Source organism: Diaphorina citri, unplaced genomic scaffold, assembly GCF_000475195.1.
Source record: "Diaphorina citri unplaced genomic scaffold, Diaci psyllid genome assembly version 1.1 scaffold52, whole genome shotgun sequence".
Taxonomy (NCBI): Eukaryota; Metazoa; Arthropoda; class Insecta; order Hemiptera; family Psyllidae; genus Diaphorina; species Diaphorina citri.
The window spans coordinates 268,697-292,666 of NW_007377489.1; the positions used below are offsets into that span (position 1 = coordinate 268,697).

Sequence of the window (23,970 nt, forward strand, 5' to 3'; positions counted from 1 at the left end):
TCAATGAGATGATGAATGTGAAAAAAAAATATCGTATTTTCTCTTCGGTGTTTCGCGTTGACATTTCTACACATTTAATGAACTGTCCCATCCACATAGGCGTATAGGATACACATTGTTTATGATGTCTCTTGGTTAGGGTTATAGTAGCGCGTCTGCGTTGTAAGCGCTAGGCCGCGGATTCGATTCCCGCTCGGGACGGATTTTATCCTGAACGGATAATGTTCGTTCTCGGAACAGTTTCTCTTCTCTTCGATTTCGGGACGATAACACACTTTAGCAGTTACTACGATATTCTGTTGTGTGATCCAAGACTTAAAAATAGGATGAAAGGTCTCATTTTTCCATCTTAGGATTGAACAAGGGTGTGATTTGAGAAAAATATTGAAATTATTCAATGGAGCAGAAAATTTATTTAAATTCAATCTATCTCATGAAAGGTGTCTGTTGTCACTTCAGCGTGAAAGTTCATGTCAATGGCACTTATTGTTATTGTAAGGTGCCATTAGCAACTGATACTATGTTGCAAGGTGGTACTTGTGTTACATCAGTACGAAGACGTGTCAGAAAAGGTTACTAGGTATTTTATCTTATTTAGACTGATGGGGTTATTAAAGTCTTGTTGTTTTCTTCTTCTCCACTTTACAAAGTCCACGATTCTTTCACTACGTCTTTTCCGCACATACTACGATGCTAAAACATTTTTACTCCGCAAATACCTAATACGCTTTTTACTCCCCAAATACGTTTTCAACACTTACTCCGCACATTCTACACAGAATTAGACAGTTCAATGAGGAAAAGAAACATTGGAACTCATTTACATAAATATTAATAACATTAAAGTCTCGGATAACAAACAAATGTTGCACACACGAAACCAACATTTAATAACAGAGAAAAGAGAGAGGGAAAAAAGTGAAACAGCAAATAAATGTCTGTCTGTTGTTATTGTGAAATGCAAAACCCGCCAAAACTAGAAATATAGGAAGAAATAGATGAGTAGAGATATTGAATCAGGATTCAGGGCCGTGCAGCCTTTTTTGCGGGGCCAAAGACAGTCCTTCTCTTCCGTTTACGAAAAATAATAAAAATAGGTTACCAGAATTCTTATTGTTGTTGTAGTAGTAGCCATTGACCAAGTCAAACGCAATCAAACTCCTTCTGTAGTTCGCAGCAACAGGAATTCTGCCACATCAATTAGTTTAAGGCATAGGTAAATTTGTATTCGATTTTTAGTCCATTGTTTCGGAGAGCTTATTCAACTTAACGGTTGACAAGTTTCGTCTGATAATACTTGTTTTTGCTCTTTCTACTTTCCTCATCCTCGCGGGGTCCCCAGATTCCAGTGAACTTTTACCCCCGATTTTTCGCGCTTTCGTCCTGTAGGGCTCCCCACCTCTGAACGTTTCTGAACAAAGTACACAACTAATGACATTAAATAAATACAGATTGTATACACGGTGGTTCAAAAGGACTTGGAATATTTTACAAGGCTTTTGCACATCTCAGCCGTTCCAGGAGCGGAAAGGTTTGACCATCCTGTACAAGTAATGAAATGGAAATAGATGAATCGAATGGGAGCTTTTGTTTTCAATATAGGAGGATACTCGTACGCTCATAACTGGTTAACTGGAAATGGTGTCGAGTTATTATGAGTTTGATACAGTGGAGATTTGAAGATATGTATATTGAGTCGTACAGGGTAATGCTAAGTAATATGTTGGAACTGAGATGCCAGATTTTGACGGTAAAACTCGGAAATACTCCACCAACAGTGCAACTGCAGCTTCTTACCCGAGAAGATTTTCTGACAAGAAAAGAAAGAAAATATCTTCTGTAATGCCTACAACTTTTCTAATACCTCTACAACAGCTAGAGTTCTTCTGTAAATCATTTTCTTCTTGTTCCTCCTTTCCTTTATTTCTCAGTATTTTTTTCATCTTCACTTGTTCTTTTCTTTTCATGTTTTCTGTTTTTGTCTCCCCATTCTTCTCCTCAGCTCTTGGCAACATAGCATTCAGCAACATGTGGTGTAAATCTAACTCTTTCCATTTCATTCTTATTCCTTCGTCCCTGTCTCTTTCCTCTCCATGTTCTGTTTTTGGTTGCGTGTTTTTTTTATTCATGGAGGTTTGCCAAGGCCCGAGAAAACTCTCTGTTACGTACTGTTACTGGTTTTCTGTGTTTACTCTTCGTCTCTACCCCCCTCTCTCGTTCAAATTCATAAATTCTCTTGGCTTATTGCGATGAAAAATCAAACCATTTGCCAAATAGTGTTGTTAGGAGGATCAAAGATCAGATTTGTTATCTTATAAAACACCAACGTTATTTACGGGAAGGATTCACTTACTTTTCAACTTTTCCGACACGAGTTTTTTTTCTATCTCGTAGACATTTTCAAGGAAACTCAAACCAGTAAGATGATATTCAATACCTATAATTTCATTAAATAGAAGTGTTATTCTGGTGATAAAGCCCCAATAGCAAATTCATCAAGGTGCCAGTTTGGTCATCATAAGATTTTGACCAGACGATAAGTTGGTGTGGGTTAGGTGGTAGACAATGCCCCAGACATTGACTCTAAGCTTAACCATTACCTTCCACCTGAGTATAATAAAGTCAATAATCATCGAACATAATAATTACAACCAATTAGACTCTGTAGAAGAAGGAAGGGAGAGATTATGAGAAAGATTATAGGAGGAACAATGATACTGATGATGATAATACAAGAGAAAATTCCAGGCCACTTTATCCCGGCCTAGTGCACAGGAAAAAGAAAAACCCGGGAAGAAAAAAGCTCATTCTATTTTATTATTTCCTCACTTATAAAAATTTCAAACTCCTTTCCAAGTGCCGAGTTACAGGGTGTATGGGGAGGACATTGTTTAGGTTCCTTTTGAATATGAACTGTAGTTTCATGCAAGTCCCTGACGTTGTCACTTTGTGAGCGTTAGATAAAGTCGATTTGCGATGATTTTGACATCGCATAGATTCACTATTTATTTATTTATTTACATTATTCTGTGTAACAATAAGTTTGGTAATTTTGTTTCTAGTCAAAATGGGCGCAGCCATAGGCGATATTTTAATGTACCCTCGGATTTTAAAGAGACATATTGATCATAACCTCCGTAGTAGATGTTATCATACCATCCAGTATTATGTACAAGACCTCTTCTACAAAACTATGAAGATTACATTTTTTCTCGTAACTTCATTTCTTCTCGTGCTCTGAGCTCGAGCTTTCTAGTTTTAATATTAAATTAAGCAAAACGTCTCGGAAAGAACTGTTTTTAGAGAACTATAGCAACTATTCTACAGAACTGTAGCTAATAGCTAGGAGATACAAGTTTGTTATCGTTACAGGGTGTCATGAACTTTTTACAGAACTGTAACAATTACCTACTACATCGTATTTTACGAAACTGTTGCTCAAAGCTAGGAGAGGGACAACAAATTAGGTGTGTGGGTAGAAGCCCCTTCATTACACATAATTATGACTTCATTTATAATTCATCGGGAACTTTCTCATCGGAACGCATTTTCAATAGATGGAACTTTGTTGGTTGCATGCTGCTAATGTTGTAGTCACGCAATATTTGCCAGCACCAGGGCCGTTGACAGGGGGTTCGTACGGTCTCATTTGCCCCTGATCAGGGCTTATCAAGACTGCGGGAGTAAAGGGACTTTTCTGTCTCATTTCGGCAGTATGAACAGGGTATATTCTATTCAAGGGGGCCCGAAAGTAGCAGTTTTCTTCTTTTATTGCATTTTCCCAATTGGGGGTCAGCGTAACCTCCTTTATCCTTCCCTCCATACCCTCCTATCCAACGCCTCCTCCCTTCTCCATCCCTTCTCCCAAGTCTTTCTCAATCTTATCTCTCCACGTCTGTTTTGGTCTCCCCGACAGTTTTAATTTGGATTAAACTATCTAGAATAGAATAGAATATACCGTGTTTATACTGCCGGAATGAGACTGAAAAGTCCCTCTGCATTTTCCCAATTGGGGGTCAGCGTAACCTCGTTTATCCTTCCCCTCCATACCCTCCTATCCAACGCCTCCTCCCTTCTCCATCCCCTTTCTCTCAAGTCTTTCTCAATCTTATCTCTCCACCTCTGTTTTGGTCCCCCCGACAGTTTTAATTTGGATTAAACTATCTAGAATAGAATAGAATATACCGTGTTTATACTGCCGGAATGAGACTGAAAAGTCCCTTTAATCTCCCTCAGACTAAACAAGGTCTTATGTGGGAGAAAAAAAAAATCTAGTGCATATTGTTAGGAGGGGCCCATTTTTGGGGCTAGCCCCGGGGCTCCGCTAGGCTATGAACTGCCCTGGAGAGGACCTCTAATATGGCACACCCCTCCGTCCTTGTATTGACAGTTCTAATAGCGTTCATATTGAACTTTTTTGTCGCTACCAACGAAAATTCTCAGAGGCCCTCGGCTATCCAGGTATGAGGTAAACAATAGTAAAATAGTAATTAAATAGCAATGCAAAAACTGTCCCCATTGTTAATTAACTAATTTCAATTTAAATTAGATAGCGTACAACGTACATAAGTGTGGCTGTTCAAATTTAATTAATTGCTTTAAGTGCTCCTGTTTCCCACTTTTTTTTTTTAGGGTGACGGACCTTACACTGCTATGGACAAACAAGTGTTTTTGTACTTCAATGGTCAGAACAGGGGTTTTTGGTTCTGGTTCTGACCAAGCAAGGGTGGAAAATGCATGGTCAGTTGTGCCAAAATCCACTTATTTGAATGTTTGTACCTAATCTATTATGACAGTAAAGATTTATAATTCACATTTACGGATTTTTGGTTGTCGAAAAGTGAGTCTTGTCTTGTGTTGAGTGAGAAATTAATTACGTAAACACCCTGTATATATAGAAATAAGCTTTATTTTTGAAATGTGTACAGACGAGATTGTATAGGTCTAGTTGCTGTCTCATTATTATTCAATGAGATGATGAATGTGAAAAAAAAAAATATCGTATTTTCTCTTCGGTGTTTCGCGTTGACATTTCTACACATTTAATGAACTGTCCCATCCACATAGGCGTATAGGATACACATTGTTTATGATGTCTCTTGGTTAGGGTTATAGTAGCGCGTCTGCGTTGTAAGCGCTAGGCCGCGGATTCGATTCCCGCTCGGGACGGATTTTATCCTGAACGGATAATGTTCGTTCTCGGAACAGTTTCTCTTCTCTTCGATTTCGGGACGATAACACACTTTAGCAGTTACTACGATATTCTGTTGTGTGATCCAAGACTTAAAAATAGGATGAAAGGTCTCATTTTTCCATCTTAGGATTGAACAAGGGTGTGATTTGAGAAAAATATTGAAATTATTCAATGGAGCAGAAAATTGAGAAAAAAAAAATTTCTTTATAAAGAATCCCTAATAAATTCTCTTTTTGATGAACTTAGGTACCTACAGTGTCATAGCTGATTGATGGAAGCATTCGTTACGAATTGACCTTTAAAAGACTTGTGAGCTGTTAAGCTGATAGTTAGTGGTTGGCCTAAGCCATCGACTCTCAAATGGCCTACCCTTAGGGTCCTTCTTTTCCAACCTTATAAGCTGACGTCTCTGTTTCTTCTTGTGTTTTCAGAATTTCCACAACAATGACTACGACGAAGAACCAAGAAGAGTATACCTACTATACGTGACTATTATTCATTCTTCCACTGAGCTCTGTCCATCCACAGTCCACACTATCCTCAGTTACCCCTGCCAAATATTCCTAAGACAAGACACTCACTATCAGGTAGACCTGATCAGGTGTACCCATCGGTCTTGCTGATAGTTAGTGGCTGGCCTAAGCCATCGACTCTCAAATGGCCTACCCTTAGGGTCCTTCTTTTCCAACCTTATATAAGCTGACGTCTCTGTTTCTTCTTGTGTTTTCAGAATTTCCACAACAATGACTACGACGAAGAACCAAGAAGGAAACGGTAAGTAATAGTTACTCCCCATTCTCAAGGTTCTGGGTTCATTCCTTCTTTATAACACTAGAACTCTAGACTTGCTCAGGTGTGTTAAAGTTGACTATTTATGATGGTGGTGAGCCGTATATCGTATATCATTCATTTCCATTACTATAATAGCTCTCTGTTGACAAAAGCCTAACCCCTCGTTCTCTTTCTCTCCTTTCTCCTCCTCTGCCTCTCCTTTATTAGGTCCTCCTCCTCCTCTGCCTCCTCTTCCTTTTCCTCTGCCTCCTCTTCCTTTTCCTCTGCCTCCTCTTCCTTTTCCTCTGCCTCCTCCTCCTTTTCCTCTGCCTCCTCATCCTTTTCCTCTGCCTCCTCCTCCTCCTTTTCCTCTGCCTCCTCTTTCTCTCGTTTCTCCTCCTCTACCTCTCCCTTATTAAGTCCTCCTCCTCCTTTTCCTCTGCCTCCCCCTCCTTTTCTTCTTCTTCCTCCTCTTCCTTCTCCTCCTTTTCCTCTGCCTTCTCATCCTTTTCCTCTGCCTCCTCATCCTTTTCCTCTGCCTCCTCTTTCTCTCCTTTCTCCTCCTCTACCTCTCCCTTATTAAGTCCTCCTCCTCCTTTTCCTCTGCCTCCCCCTCCTTTTCTTCTTCTTCCTCCTCTTCCTTCCTTTCCTCCTCCTTTTTACTTTCCTTATCCTATAGGAAGGAAAGTAATGTAGGTAATCGGGTCAAATTTTCGATGGTCAGTTTTTAGTGCCAAAACACGTTTTGAGGTCCCTAGGGCCTAAATCCAAAGTCATGTGTGTGTCTGTCTGTAAACAAAATATCTCAAGAACGGTAAAAGCTAGAGACTTGAAATTTGGTAGGTACGTAGCTGTCAAATGTGACAAGGATGCGACACGAAACTTTTGGTTAAGACAAGTTTTTAGTGCCAAAACACGTTTTGAGGTCCCTAGAGCCTAAATCCAAAGTTTCAGCCATTGGTCCGTGTGTGTGTGTCTGTCTGTAAACAAAATATTTCGAGAACGGTAAAAGCTAGAGACTTGAAATTTGGTAGGTACGTAGCTGTCAAATGTGACAAGGATGCGACACGAAACTTTTGGTTAAGACTTCGAGAACGGTAAGAGCTAGAGACTTGAAATTTGGTAGGTACGTAGCTGTCAAATGTGACAAGGATGCGACACGAAACTTTTGGTTAAGACCGGTGCAACGCTTGGCGGCATTTTACCGCTCTTTGGCGGTTTTCGGTGTAATTTAACAATATCTCGGGAACGGTATGAGCTAGAGCTAGAGACTTGAAATTTGATAAGTAGTTCCCAAATGTGACGAGGATGTAACACAAAACGTTTGGTTGAGATAGGTGCTGCGCTTAGCGTTATTTTGACCGCTTTTGGACAGATTTCGACCGTTTTTTTTTTTTTTCGTTCGACCGGACAGATTTCGACCGTTCGAGCGGTTTTCGGCTATACCGACTAAACGGTTAGAGATATTGTAAAAGTTAAAGTAAAAGAACACTCAAATAAGCATCATTCAATAGGATAAGGAAAGTCGTGTGATGTTCACACCAAAATTTTTTTTTCCTTCTTCTCTTCCTTCTCTTCCTTGTTTTCCCTTATCTCCTATTTCTCATTCTCCTCTCCTTCCTCTTCCTCCTCGTTCTGAGATAATTTTTCTCTCCTAGACTAAACGGTTAGAGATATTGTAAAAGTTAAAGTAAAAAAAAGAACACTCAAATAAGCATCATTCAATAGGATAAGGGAAGTCGTGTGATGTTCACACCAGATTTTTTTTTCCTCCTTCTTCTTCTTCTTCTCTTCCTCTGCCTCCTCCTTTTCCTTCTTCTTCTCTTCCTCCTTCTTCTCTTCCTTGTTTTCCCTTATCTCCTATTTCTCATTCTCCTCTCCTTCCTCTTCCTCCTCGTTCTGAGATAATTTTTCTCTCCTATTTAGCGCAGTTTTTATTTTCTCGCTTTCTTTTGTTTGACTTCCGTTGTCTATTCTTTTCTCTCTATATGCCCGAGGTTTTTATTGGGAAAATTATTTTCCGTTTTTCCTTCTCTCAACCTAATCCCTCCCGTTAGGCCCCGGGACCTTCCCATTTTCTTCCTGTAACACTACGGTCGCCTCCCATTGTCCCTGATTTTTAGAACTTTCATTATTATTTTTCGTTAATATTCTTTTCATTGCCTCCCCGTCCTACATCACGTTTTATTATCTTCTTTGTATTGTTTTCTACCTTCGTACTGCACAGAAGAAAGGGGACAGAATAGATAAATAAATACAACCTCTTCCTCTTTCGTATCTGAACAGTGGAAAGGTCAAAAGGTCACACTGGAGTTCTAGTGTTAAAATCTCTCCTCTCCTGAATTCTGGACCAAGGATGTTCCATTCTATTGTCTCCTGACCACTCTTTCTGACCACTAGCTTATTCTTACTATGTATTTGTATTTTCCATACATATTACCTTGGGAGACAACTAAATAACTAAAGTGCCGGGAATCCGGGATTGACTAAGGACTTGATTGAAGATTAAAAAAAAAAAAAAAAGTCAGCTGATGACGATGAATTTTACGCTATTTGTTCGTACATTCTATGCAACAAAGAATTGAATACAAAATTAGGTAAAGGTACCCTTTTTTAGAGGTTTCAGGAAGGTCCAAATATTGTATTGAGCAGCGATTTTATATTATGTTAGGCTCAATTGGCCAAGTCTTCTTAATGTGCGGAAAAAACGACCTCCCCTTGATCTAACATTTTCCAAATGTTCAATCCCCCAAATGTTGCTCTGCTCAAACCCCATATTGATGTGACCGACATTAGTAATAGGCATTGACAATGAAGGGAAAAAGCGATATAATAAAGGGAAATACTGACAAGAACAAAAGAACAACAACTAGGTTTAGGCATGTATTTTAGTTGCTTTGGTTCAATTTGGACAATTTCACGAAGAAAAATTGGACCGACACCTTTGTCTAAACTCTAAACAAAATGTTTCGTAATAATATTAATAAAGAGGAAAAATTTGGAAAGCAAATTACAAAATCAATATAGCTTTCTTTGTGTTGAATGAAAAGCATGACAAGAATCTACACTCTAAAATCTAAATCCTTAAAAGAAAAAGTTAAATAACATAGATTAGCATTTTTGGTTTGACACCTGCGCCATCCCCTGTTTTCTCTTATTCTTTATCTAAATAACTTTTTTGTGATAAAAAAATATAAAAATGATAAAATGCTACTTTTGAGTCATCGGAAGTATACCCGTTCAAATTAATTAGAACTTTCATCGTTTCAAGAGAAATAATATAAAGTTGATAATTATGAAAAATTACTTCCCCCAATTAGTCTTTTTTACTTTCTATTATTTTTCAAGGAACAACTCTCTCTCTCTCTCCTTGATTTAACTTTGCGCTGTGGTAAGGGAAATGGTCCGAAATATGGACATAGATGCATTGCTATCTTTGATCTTGATTTACGAGTAACTGGACTTGTAATATATTGATTAAATTTATTATTTACAATTTTGAAACTGATTCAAAATCATGACCCCGTTGGGTCTTAATTTTCAAGTGCAGTAGAGCTTTTGTAACCAGAGTAACCAATAAAGGAGTTACGTATCTAGATTTGGATATAATCATGGACCATGAGCAGATAGATATTATTAAAATTATTATGTTCGGAATGTCCACTTTAAGGATCTGATCTTCCCAGGGGGCATGCATTTAGTACACGTACCCTACTTTGTGTTTGGAAAAGTTCGCAACTAATTTCGAGGAAAAGGGAAAGCGGGATTGGGGGGGGGGCACTTGGGACAAAGTTTGTGTCGTAAATCAAATAGTTTGGTTTTTAGGGGGAAAAAGATAATTATTTTAATCGCTCTACTACAAGTTTGAAACTTGTGAGCTTATTATTAAGATAAAATGTTTCCTGTAATTTACTCTCGACATGAGAATTTTTCCCTTGACTTTCCAATATATGAATCGTTCCCAAGAAGAACGGCCTATGTGATTTTTGCTACTTTTCAGGAGAGACATTTTAATACAGTGATGTGGAAATTTATCATCCTGAGTATAGAAATACACACACTTTGTTCTGCCTTTGCTCTTTCTGTATAATTGTGACGTCAGACCCGATTTTGCTTTTATATTTGTATATTACTCCCGTGCTCCAGAAGGAGTGTCGATGGGCTATTAGTATTACTGAATAATTTGGTAGGTGGGTGAGTAGATGTATATTACTCCCGTGCTCCAGAAGGAGTGTCGATGGGCTATTAGTATTACTGAATAATTTGGTAGGTGGGTAGAACACCAAATCTATTTTACTGGCGAAATTTCAATATTTCAATGAACGTTTGTGGTTTATTCGTTTTGTTTTCAGGATGTGTTGCACACGATTTGTCAGTCGAATGGCAACGTCGTCAGGATTGTCGTGTTCAAGAACGTATATTACTCCCGTGCTCCAGAAGGAGTGTCGATGGGCTATTAGTACCTATTACTGAATAATTTGGTAGGTGAGTAGAACACCAAATCTATTTTACTGGCGAAATTTCAGTATTTCAATGAACGGTTGTGGTTTATTCGTTTTGTTTTCAGGATGTGTTGCACACGATTTGTCAGTCGAATGGCAACGTCGTCAGGATTGTCGTGTTCAAGAAGAAATACTGACATTACTGACAAGAACAAAAGAACAACAACTAGGTTTAGGCATGTATTTCAGTTGCTTTGGTTCAATTTGGACAATTTCACGAAGAAAAATTGGACTAACACCTTTGTCTAAACAAAATGTTTCGTAATAATATTAATAAAGAGGAAAAATTTGGAAAGCAAATTACAAAATCAATATAGCTTTCTTTGTGTTGAAAAGTTACCTTGTATTCTGCTTTGTGCTCGTCGCATTGTGAAGGGAAAAGGCTCATTTCATGTGTAGATGGCAATGTTCAAGAAGAATGGGGTCCAGGCGATGATTGAATTTGAATCCCTGGAAGATGCGAAGCGGACCAAAGAAGCTCTGAACGGGGCAGATATTTACTCTGGATGCTGTACTCTCAAAATAGAATATGCCAAGGTAAGTGGGGAATAGAATAGAATATTTATCCTGCCCAAATAGAATTGAAAAGTCCTTTTCGCCAACAGTCTCACCAAGGTCTCTTAGGTTTCTAATCCTGGATTGTACATGCGGCTCCCAGACCTGCAGAAAGAGATGGGCGACGGCAATTGAGGAAGGAAAGCAGCTTATCTGTGCCTGTGGTATATGAATTCAATATGAGGTGATTATTACAGGGTGTATTAGAGACCTGTAGATGGCAATTGAGGAAGGAAAGCAGCTTATCTGTGCCTGTGGTATATGAATTCAATATGAGGTGATTATTACAGGGTGTATTAGAGACCTGGGTATCCTTGTAAACGAAATCCGGAATTAAAGAGAGGTATTACGGAATAGTGATACCCTTTAAGTTTAAGCTGGGGCGTTATTCATGAATATGTTGGTTGCCATTAGAGTAAAACTCTGGAAGCTTTTAAGAACATTAGGGAGGGAGGAGTGTGGAGTTTCACATTTTTGGAGGGAAGATGGGAGCTAGCATTTGAGTTGTAGGAGGAGGAAGCAGGAAATGAGATGAATATTTTATCTCACAGAGAAGGATATGATGGGATTTATGAAATATGTTGAGTATTATCTGAGGAACCTGCCAGGGCTGCCCTAGGAGATAGGTATGTGAAAATATTGGAGCCCAAAACGTTTGTAGATAATGCAGTAGAACAGTAGGTAATGGTTTTTGATTTTGTTTGATGTCGACTGACATTGTACGTATATCTCACTTCAAAGAAAATAGGTTTTCCATTGAACTGTTATGTCACTTCGTTCCTTTTTTAAGCGAATTTGAAATGCTGCTATTTATTATTGCTCTTCATAATTCAGCTGAGACGGAATTTGTGAGCAAACTAATGTGTACGGTTGTACGAAGGTATTGGTGGAAATATGTCAGAACAAAGTTTTATTTATAATGCTAAATAATGCCCAAGTACCTGTAATGTCCTGAGGGAACCAGAGAAATAGGGGCTGATAGCCAGAGGAGGAGGAGGATAATGTATAGGTACCCTCCGCTCTCTGCTCTTGCACCAGACCTGATGCTAACTAATGTGTTTTGCTGATACTCGCACATGTAATGTGCTGATACTGATGGTTTAATATTGTTCCTCTAATCTCGTAGCTCTCAGCCATACTTGAACTTTTTTACTTTCTATTAAATTGTGTTTTTTCTCCTTCTTTAAAAAAAAACCTTTAACCCTTGGGAAGATGGACTAGGATTTTTTTAACCTTTGAAAAGCTTATAAAAAGTTGAACTTTTAGGTGTCATTTATACTGAGCTAACAGGTAGCAAGTAGCAAAATGCCCTGCAACACGCATCTTCAAATATTGAAACATTAAGTATTTAAATTCAATCTATCTCATGAAAGGTGTCTGTTGTCACTTCAGCGTGAAAGTTTATGTGAATGGCACTTATTGTTATTTTGTAAGGTGCCATTAGCAACTGATACTATGTTGCAAGGTGGTACTTGTGTTACATCAGTACGAAGACGTGTTAGAAAAGGTTACTAGGTATTTTATCTTATTTAGACTGATGGGGTTATTAAGTCTTGATATTTATTTTCTTCTTTTCCACTTTACAAAGTCCACGATTCTTTCACTACGTCTTTTCCGCACATACAACGATGCTAAAACATTTTTACTCCGCAAATACCTAATACGCTTTTTACTCCCCAAATACGTTTTCAACACTTACTCCGCACATTCTACGATTTTATTTTAATACATTTCCACTTTTTTTTTCATTGCAGACCTGAGAACGAGAAGCCGAATCACATTCTTCTTTTCACAATTATAAATCCTAGCTATCCTATCACCACGGTAAGTATAACATTCTCATTACTACTTTACATTAGATTCATTATTACCTTGTATTACTTTATCAACACCATTGTACTGAGCCACAAAAGGTCTAATAGGGTCGCGGTGCCGCGGATTCGATTCCCGCTCGGGACGGATTTTATCCTGAACGGATAATGTTCGTTCTCGGAACAGTTGGCTCTTCTCTTCGATTTCGGGACGATAACACTTTAGCAGTTACAGTTCCCTCTGTTACGATATTCTGTTGTGTGATCCAAGACTTAAAAACAGGATGAAAGGTCTCATTTTTCCATCTTAGGATTGAACAAGGGTGTGATTTGAGAAAAATATTGAAATTATTCAATGGAGCAGAAAATTGAGAAAAAAAAAATTTCTTTATAAAGAATCCCTAATAAATTCTCTTTTTGATGAACTTAGGTACCTACAGTGTCATAGCTGATTGATGGAAGCATTCGTTACGAATTGACCTTTAAAAGACTTGTGAGCTGTTACCTAGGTCCTAGATCCTAAGCTGTTAAATCTACGTGTGCTATATTAAACTAATAAAACAATATTAAATTGTGGAGCTAAATGTATTACATGTCCTACTTTGACGGTCCAAATAAAGTAGTATACCTACTATACGTGACTATTATTCATTCTTCCACTGAGCTCTGTCCATCCACAGTCCACACTATCCTCAGTTACCCCTGCCAAATATTCCTAAGACAAGACACTCACTATCAGATAGACCTGATCAGGTGTACCCATCGGTCTAGCTGATAGTTAGTGGCTGGCCTAAGCCATCGACTCTCAAATGGCCTACCCTTAGGGTCCGTCTTTTCCAACCTTATAAGCTGACGTCTCTGTTTCTTCTTGTGTTTTCAGAATTTCCACAACAATGACTACGACGAAGAACCAAGAAGGAAACGGTAAGTAATAGTTAGTCCCCATTCTCAAGGTTCTGGGTTCGTTCCTTCTTTATAACACTAGAACTCTAGACTTACTCAGGTGTGTTAAAGTTGACTATTTATGATGGTGGTGAGCCGTATATCGTATATCATTCATTTCCATTACTATAATAGCTCTCTGTTGACCTAACCCCTCGTCCTCTTCCTCTCCTTTCTTCGCCTCTGCCTCTCCTTTATTAGGTCCTCCTCCTCCTTTGCCTCCTCTGCCTCCTCTTCCTTTTCCTCTGCCTCCTCCTCCTTTTCCTCTGCCTCCTCCTCCTTTTCCTCTGCCTCCTCCTCCTTTTCCTCTGCCTTCTCATCCTACAGCCATTGTCCGTCGCCCTTTCTAGCACTTCCTCAATTATCAATCTGGCTAATTGGGAGCGAGAAGTTTGTTACTAGGAGTAGAGGAAGAGTTGGGTAATTATCTGGCAAATTTGTGTCGGTACGGTTAAGAGGAGGTCTTGTAATTATAACACCCGAGATAGAGATTGAAGGGACAGAAAGTTTTAGGAGAGAGTGGAGGGTACAGTGTTGTGGATGAATTGCGAGACAGGGTGACTTCAGATTGTGAGATAAAGTGGAGTTAGCTTGTAAAATTTCATTGTGTTTTAACTGAGTGAATTGAAATTTCAAATTGAGACAAAGTTGGGGTCATAAATTGAGGCACAATAGAAAGTAATCGATTTACTTTGGACTCAAATACTGAACCGAGTACATAATTGAATACTTAATTCATTCTTTGAAGTACATAGTTCCATTTACTTGTGACTATGAAGTGAACTCAGATATTGCAAAACGGGGGGAAAATAGACGGGTTTGTAAAGTAAAGTGTGGCAGGATAAACTTAGAGTTCAAAGTGAACCAATGTAGAGATGTATATCATCTTGGATATAATTGAGAGGATAGTTCTAACGTTATAATCTCGAAATCTATGGATCGTGTTAATCCATTTTTACCCAGTAACAATTTCTCTCGTTTCCTTCTTGTCCTCTCTCTGTCGTCTGTAATATTTATGGCCTTTACCATAATAGAAAGACACTTAGGAGAGCGAGGGAGAGAGCAGAGCTTTCATAACTCCTTCCTCTCCCCGTCTCTTGTTCTACTCTTTCCAGTAATAAACTTTTCTTGTTAGATATAATTGAGAGGATAGTTCTAACGTTATGATCTCGAAATCTATGAATCGTGTTAATCCATTTTTACCCAGTAACAATTTCTCTCATTTCCTTCCTGTCCTCTCTCTGTCGTCTGTAACGAGAGGATAGTTCTAACGTTATAATCTCGAAATCTATGAATCGTGTTAATCCATTTTTACCCAGTAACAATTTCTCTCATTTCCTTCCTGTCCTCTCTCTGTCGTCTGTAATATTTATGGCCTTTACCATAATAGAAAGACACTTGGGAGAGCGAGGGAGAGAGCAGAGCTTTCATAACTCCTTCCTCTCCCCGTCTCTTGTTCTACTCTTTCCAGTAATAAACTTTTCTTGTTGATCCTGCCCAAATAGGATTGAAAAGTCCTTTTCGTCAACAGTCTAACCAAGGTCTCTTAGGTTTCTAATCCTGGATTGTACATGCGGCTCCCAGACCTGCAGAAATTGGAAATCATTTAGCTAGAAATAATATGCTAAAGTAATAATAATAATGAAATTCGGGTTGCTCCTTAGTCTTGTGAGACCAAAATGAGTAGAGCTACTTGTATAAATGACCACAAAGTACATACTTCATTCGATAGTTCTCATGAGGTTGATGACTAAGATAAGTCAGTTTTGATGTCAACAAAGATTAAGATTGTGGCTTTTCGCAGTGTTTCTTAATTGGTGTTCCGCGGAACCTAGGGGTTCCGCGAGCTGACGGCAAGGGTTCCGCGAGATATTTTGGAAAAAATTTGCGATGATTTTGACATCGCATAGATTCACTATTTATTTATTTATTTACATTATTCTGTGTAACAATAAGTTTGGTAATTTTGTTTCTAGTCAAAATGGGCGCAGCCATAGGCGATATTTTAATGTACCCTCGGATTTTAAAGAGACATATTGATCATAACCTCCGTAGTAGATGTTATCATACCATCCAGTATTGTGTACAAGACCTCTTCTACAAAACTATGAAGATTACATTTTTTCTCGTAACTTCATTTCTTCTCGTGCTCTGAGCTCGAGCTTTCTAGTTTTAATATTAAATTAAGCAAAACGTCTCGGAAAGAACTGTTTTTAGAGAACTATAGCAACTATTCTACAGAACTGTAGCTAATAGTTAGGAGATACAAGTTTGTTATCGTTACAGGGTGTCATGAACTGTTTTACAGAACTGTAACAACTACCTACTACATCGTATTTTACGAAACTGTTGCTCAAAGCTAGGAGAGGGACAACAAATTAGGTGTGTTATAATGGGAAATTGGTGGGCGAGTATAGTACCTGCATCAATTGGATCATATGTAATTAATGTAGTAGACCAGAGCTGCCCAAACGGTCGATCGCGGATTGATTTCAAGTCGATCTTGGCCAGCACACCCAGCAGTTTCTGAACTCTTTGAACCTGACAATATCATCTTACACACTCTATTACTGCAAACTTATGGACTAAATTCAGAGTCAAGTCTCTCATAAGACTGTACTGAAAATTTAAGTCGATCTTCTTCTGAAAAAGTTGAGCATCACTGTAATAGACAGAATTGGTGGGGAAATATTATGTAGAACGCCCTTTGTGCACAAATTCCTTTTGTCCTTCGGCCAAATGAAACCCCTTCATTTATTTTTCCTGCCAATGTTTTACGACTCCCTGTATACTGAGGCTTAAGGAAGATGCGCCTTGCATAGTAAGGAACTAACCAAACACTACTGAAAACTTTACTCAAGTGGCGTACAAAGCTAGGAGATGGAAATTGCTAGAACATTGACGTTTGAAGAAAGCTGTAGTGTTGACCTTTGAAGTTCAAAACTTTTTGATTTACCAAATACAATAAACAAATGGCAAAGTAAAATTTCAAAGTTCTATCCATACTTGTGCGCTTTTAATTTCAGCTCTCTTTTCGGCTCGTATTTTAGCTTTCATCACCACTTGCGCTACAGAATTCAGTACCTCACAATAAAACTTATACGCTATGAAATTTTACAAACAAGTACGAGTAGGCAATTGGCACATTTCACATGTGGAAGGTGGTAAATATTACCATGTAGGTTAATAAATCTTCCTGGGGAAAAAATGTTTCAAATTGATGGAATTTTGTACATCCATTTTCAATTATTGACACATCCTGTAAGTTATGGTTGTATTGGAAGGAAAATATTCAGAGTCAAGTCTCTCATAAGACTGTACTGAAAATTTAAGTCGATCTTCTTCTGAAAAAGTTGAGCATCACTGTAATAGACAGAGCTGTCTTGCAGCTATTAGTCGTCAAGCACAAGCCCATGATGTGCTATGATTTCTATTCTAGTTCAAGTGAGTGCTCCGTTTTTTTTTTATTTATTTTTTATTCTTATTTCTTTGATCAATCCATTACAAGCACAATGTACTGAGGGCTGAATCCTCCTCGTCAGAAACTAACAAACAAAGCATCCGTTAGAGGTATTCACGAAGTGTCACCTAAGACACGCCGCTGACGAAATAATTTCAAGATGCGTAACCAGATGAAAAGGAAAATTGTCTTTTATACTTTCCGAAGAATACAAAGGAATTGAAGGAAATCGTTGTTTTCATTTTCCTTCAATTTTATTCATAGAACTTTGTTCTTACGTACCTACATGTGAACATTGAAGGTTGAAAGAACGGAAAATTTTAAAATGTAGAGCAAACTTGTTACACCTTGTCAATATTTGTGTGTATAGCTGCACCATGCTATCACGATGATGCATGTCTGTTTGATGTTGACAAAGTCATTATAACGCATCCTTGCACTAAAACATATGCTCATTATCCTGTCGCACAGCAAACAACATGATGGAAATAACAACACTACCTATAAATAACAATAGGTATTTGAATCCTTTTGTATCCTTCCTATATTTTGCATCCTCTCCTGTAATTCGAGACAAAATGAACGGCATTATTTTTCCACCTGAATTATAACTAACACGGCCTTGGTATAGGTAGAAGCTATGTTTACTTACCTATTTATGTTTATCCATATCCAATCAATATAATTAATAGTTGGTATTACATATTCTTGTAATTTATAATGGCATGTGATATAAGAATAACAATAATATGCAATGCATGACGTGCCACAGAGAAGTTCAGAAAGATCCCTGTTGTAACGCATCCTATGGGAATCAACCATAAAATCATTCGCAACTCCTTGAACACACGGTTGACTATGAATCTTCGCCCCAAGATTATCGGTGATTGGTATAGTAACTCCGTTGCCAGGGATCCTCTTAGTGGTGTATATCTGGCACGAGGATCACCATTTTGTTACCAACTGTCTTGGATGAACATCCAGTCTATTGAATATTCATAGGGATTGCATAATCATTTGTTCCATCCCATCACAATATTGGCTAGCTCCGTCAAATGAAATGGATTGTAGCTGGAGAGCTCACTCCACAGCTCAGGCATTTTGATAGCAACATCCATCATGCTATCAAACTAGGTGTCACTTTTTGTTCTAAATGTTTTTCGTTTTTGAATAAACTGCCTCCTCCCCCCAGATTTGATGGGAAGGAGGGCACCGAGCTATCGCTCAAGAAAAAATATTAATGACACATCTTTGTTTATAGTGTGACAGTGGAAGTGTGTATTATGTAGGACTTGATTGACAGATATATGTGTGAGATGACAATTTTCTCTTGTTTGCGTTTTTTTATTTTCCCTACAATTTAACAGGAGAGACATTTTCCCCCCGTTAGTCTTCCTTCCTTGTTCCCCTTTCCGTGCTCTGAACCTGAGGCATTTGTTTTTTTTTTATATGCTGAATCCCCAGTTGTAAATTGTGGTATGTTTGATGGCAACGTGAGTTTTGTTCTATTATATTTCCGACGATATAACAAGAGTGAAATTTATTTACTTTTTCAATATGACTGCTTCTATGGAGAATATTGTACTCGTAAAGGTTCATGCTGAGCTATTTTGTATCCTAGCAGTGCAGGATTTTAGCATTCCATTTTGAAAACAATCACATTTAGATTGCCACTGTGGAGAAGAGGAGGAATCAGCATCTCATAACATCTTTGACTGCCCTGCGCTTTCATTACTAAGACTCAGTACCCTGGGACACCCAGGAGAAGAGATAGTAACAATACACTCGAACCCAATCAAACCATTCCTGAGCTTCGCAAGAGGATCAGGAGTGTTTGAAATGGAGGAGAGCCCTTAACCATGTGTAAAGGTAGTGCAATAGTCCTAAACTAAAATGGACGCGGCACACAAGGGATCAGGAAGAGACCTCCTTAACATATCAATTAATTAATTAGATTGCCACTTTCCATTGAATGTGATTACACTGATCAACATGCTAAGCTCTGCTACATTAAAGGATTGGACACCTAACCTAGGAAATATGCTCGGTCCTATGTCGTCTCTACTAGGAGCTGGTTATCCTGTCAGTAATTGACAAATTGAATGCAAACACTCGGGGGAGATGAGAAAATCCTTGCTAAAGCTCAGGTTCGCGCTATTCGCGGTTTGTTCGCGCTATTCGCGGTTTGTTAACGGCCGGAGTTTGGCGTTTCAGAATATCCTCAGCTGTGTTTCAGAAAAACAAGGCCTGTGGATAGAATTTTTTTTTAAACTCACCGTGAAGCTCACGTCTCTAAATTCGATTGCCTGGACGAAAATAATAATTGGACTCTTGACAATACATTCCTTCTCCTGTTGTCTCGCTGTGAAGCCATCAGGAAAAATATTCCGTAATCACGTGACTTCGCTCGCGGTTTGTTCGCGCTATTCGCGGTTTGTTCACGGCCGGACGGTGTAGTTTTGGCGTTTCAGAATATCCTCAGCTGTGTTTCAGAAAAACAAGGCCTGTGGATAGAATTTTTAAACTCAGCCTGAAGCTAGAGAGAGTTTACAATCAAAACAACGTCTTTAAATCCGATTGCCTGGACGAAGATAATAATTGGACTCTTGACAATACATTCCTTCTCCTGTTGTCTCGCTGTGAAGCCATCAGGAAAAATATTCCGTAATCACGTGACTTAACCCCGAGCCAATGCAATGGCTCTTGGACACCTAACCTAGGGAATATGCTCGGTCCTATATCGCCTCTACTAGGAGCTGGTTATCCTGTCAGTAATTGACAAATTGAATGCTATGCATAGCATAGGTAGGTACCTAACATAACTTGCTGTTCCACCATTGTATGGAATAGTAAAAGTTGCAAGTCAATCGTTCCTTAGGAAGAAGTGTTAGTAGAAGGGCCTGTGGTAGGGACTGCAGTTCAGGACGAGCCATTTAAACATGGCTAGAGACCATCACCCTTTTGTATGGCTCATAAAAGATATATTGCTCAGAGCTGTGCTTTCCATTTATCAGGGAAACCCCGTCATGCCTCCCTCCTGGTTGTGAATTGACAAGGGTTGAGTGGAGGAAAGAGGATGTTATCTAACAGATGGGGGAGAGCCTGGGTCTCTTGTGTTGTACTCACAAGTTATTAATGTTTTCTTCCATGACAATGTGATTTACATGTTCAATTCAAATGCTGCTCTCCTCCTCAGTTGGAGTTTGTATCCGGATATCCTTTCTGTGTGTACCTTTACCGCATGATTATGATTGTGACCCTTTTCTCTCTGTTTCTGAGGTTTGTGGTATCGGGTTGGAAAACGAACTTTCTCGTTCATTAAGGGGCAATCTAGACGGTATAATTATGGGTTGAAAATGAGTCAAAGCCCAAACCGAAATCAGCAAACTTGATCATAGTTCAAGTACCACTACGTTAAACATGGATTAGAACCAAGTCCATCTCCAAAATGATAACAAACCTGGGGATTCAGGGGGTCAAATGTATGCATGTAACGGAATGCATGAGCATTTCCCTCACGTGATATTACGAGATAAAATATTTACAACCCAGGATAAGGAGCATCCACTCTCTCCTCCCTTTCTTTCGATTATCCCGTTCTCTGCTCTATTTCGCTTGAAATGATTGCTCGAAGAATAAAGCGAAGATTGTAAAGCTTTGATAATACAGAAGTCAAAGGTTCGATTCTTTTCGGAAGATAACTTTCCAATGAGTGGCGATCCATCATGTTTCTCTGAACCAATATCTTGCACTTCTTTCCTCCACACACATCTGAAGATTTCAGTGCAATAATTCATTTACAACAATTGAAGGATCCCCAGCTAATCTAATCGGTTGACCTTAAATACACAACCATCCCCAACCCTTCAATTACACCATACAAATGCACTGAATGATGATATGAATTTTGAATGAAATAATTTTGGCATCAAACCTGCCTTTAGAATGAAATTCTATATTTCATGTGCTAAGGTTTCAGTCACTTGAATATCCCGTCCAAAATGGGCTCTACCTGTAATAGGAACACACATACAATGAACGTAGAAAGTTTCTGTCTCATATGGCAACCCATCAACACCGTTTGCATTTCCTTGAATTTTTCTTCTCTCCTTTTCGTCTAAAATGTATAGAAGACACCCGTCAGTGTCAGAAGCAATGCACATACGCATCATATTCAGTGACAGAAATGGTGTTTCTTGTATAGCATCAAGTGCATCAGTGAGAGGCAGTGGTGTGGTTTGTATAGTAACTGCATCAATTGGATCATATGTAATTAATGTAGTAGAAGTAGACCAGAGCTGCCCAACCGGTCGATTGCGGATTGATTTCAAGTCGATCTTGGCCAGCACACCCAGCAGTGTTTGAACTCTTTGATCCTGACAATAATAAAGTACCTGCATCAATTGGATCATATGTAATCAATGTAGTAGAAGTAGACCAGGGCTGCCCAACCGGTCGATTGCGGATTGATTTCAAGTCGATCTTGGCCAGCACACCCAGCAGTGTTTGAACTCTTTGATCCTGACAATATCATCTTACACACTCTATTACTGCAAACTTATGGACCAATTTCAGAGTCAAGTCTCTCATAAGACTGTACTGAAAATTTAAGTCGATCTTCTTCTGAAAAAGTTGAGCATCACTGTAATAGACAGAGCTAGAGGAAACTTTGTTTTTTGACCTCAGTCATCAGTCATTAGAGGAGATCCGAAAGAATCTTCTCGTTTTTGTTGTTTTAGTTGTCTACGTATTCAGAAATTACAGAGAAGGATATGATGGGATTTATGAAATATGTTGAGTATTATCTGAGGAACCTGCCAGGGCTGCCCTAGGAGATAGGTATGTGAAAATATTGGAGCCCAAAACGTTTGTAGATAATGCAGTAGAACAGTAGGTAATGGTTTTTGATTTTGTTTGATGTCGACTGACATTGTACGTATATCTCACTTCAAAGAAAATAGGTTTTCCATTGAACTGTTATGTCAATTTGTTCTTTTTTTAAGCGAATTTGAAATGCTGCTATTAATTATTGCTCTTCATAATTCAGCTGAGACGGACTTTGTGCAAAACTAATGTGTACGGTTGTACGAAGGTATTGGTGGAAATATGTCAGAACAAAGTTTTATTTATAATGGGTAAATAATGCCCAAGTACCTGTAATGTCCTGAGGGAACCAGAGAAATAGGGGCTGATAGCCAGAGGAGGAGGAGGAGGAGGAGGATAATGTATAGGTACCCTCCGCTCTCTGCTCTTGCACCATACACCAGACCTGATGCTAACTAATGTGTTTTGCTGATACTCGCACATGTAATGTGCTGATACTGATGGCTTAATATTGTTCCTCTAATCCCCGTGAAAACAATTGGAGTTAATGACATAATAATGGACTTATTGCCGGTCCCCACCATGAGTAGGTATTTTTCTCAATATTTTCATTTTCTTGTCATCTTTTACTTTTTTCACGCCCAGCACTTACCAAACTAGGAGGAGGAGGTAGGCTACCAGTATGATGAATCAAATGAGTACCATCCTCCACCATGAGTAGGTATTTTTCTCAATATTTTCATTTTCTTCCCATCTTTTACTTTTTTCACGCCCAGCACTTACCAAACTAGGAGGAGGAGGTAGGCTACCAGTATGATGAATCAAATAAGTACCATCCTCCCCCCATAGCTGTCCCCCATCTGGTGGCAATGGAGTACTCATGTAACCTCCTAATAATAATAATGAAATTCGGGATGCTCCTTAGTCTTGTGAGACCAAAATGAGTAGAGCTACTTATAAATGACCACAAATTACATACTTCATTCGATAGTTCTCATGAGGTTGATGACTAAGATAAGTCAGTTTTGATGTCAACAAAGATTAAGATTGTGGCTTTTCGTAACTCCAAAAGGGGGTGATATCAATAATATTGACCTAGATGTGTCATTTGAATATATTGATCTGTAGTCTTGTTAGAGAATATGAAACATAATGAAAAATGAAAAAAGTTCAGAATTAGACAGTTCAATGAGGAAAAGAAACATTGGAACTCATTTACATAAATGTTAATAACATTGAAGTCTCGGATAACAAACAAATGTGATATCAATAATATTGACCTAGATGTGTCATTTGAATATATTGATCTGTAGTCTTGTTAGAGAATATGAAGCATAATGAAAAATGAAAAAAGTACAGAATTAGACAGTTCAATGAGGAAAAGAAACATTGGAACTCATTTACATAAATGTTAATAACATTGAAGTCTCGGATAACAAACAAATGTTGCACACACGAAACCAACATTTAATAAGAGAGAAAAGAGAGAGGGGAAAAAGTGAAACAGCAAATAAATGTCTGTCTGTTGTTATTGTGAAATGCAAAACCCGCCAAAACTAGAAATATAGGAAGAAATAGATGAGTAGAAATATTGAATCAGGATTCAGGGTCGTGCGGCTTTTTTGCGGGGCTAAAGACAGTCCTTCTCTTCCGTTCATGAAAAATAATTTAAAAAAGGTTACCAGAATTCTTATTGTTGTTGTAGTAGTAGCCATTGATCAAGTCAAACGCAATCGAACTCCTTCTGTAGTTCGCAGCAACAGGAATTCTGCCACATCAATTGGTTTAAAGCATAGGTAAATTCGCATTCGATTTTTAGTGGTGTCTGTCACTAATGCAAGTTGAAGTCCATTGTTTCGAAGAGCTTATTCAGCTTAACGGTTGACAAGTTTCGTCTTATTTTTGCTCTTT

General features: G+C 38.5%; 1 protein-coding gene across 10 annotated transcripts in view; it reads left to right on the forward strand.

The window, feature by feature from the left end:
• The window catches only part of LOC103516281 (heterogeneous nuclear ribonucleoprotein L), a 117,261-nt gene that overhangs the window by 14,704 nt on the left and 78,587 nt on the right, over window positions 1-23,970 (forward strand). For 7 of the 10 annotated variants that reach the window (XM_026828668.1, XM_026828683.1, XM_026828673.1 and 4 more), the window contains exons 2-4: window positions 5,925-5,968; window positions 10,318-10,380; window positions 10,885-11,004. In XM_026828668.1, coding sequence (XP_026684469.1) covers window positions 10,900-11,004 — 105 coding nt within the window. In that variant the 5' untranslated portion in view covers window positions 5,925-5,968; window positions 10,318-10,380; window positions 10,885-10,899. Of the gene's footprint in view, window positions 1-5,924; window positions 5,969-10,317; window positions 10,381-10,532; window positions 10,598-10,879; window positions 11,005-23,970 lie in introns of those variants that run through there. The other 3 variants (XM_026828659.1, XM_026828657.1, XM_026828655.1) reach the window with 2 other exon arrangements.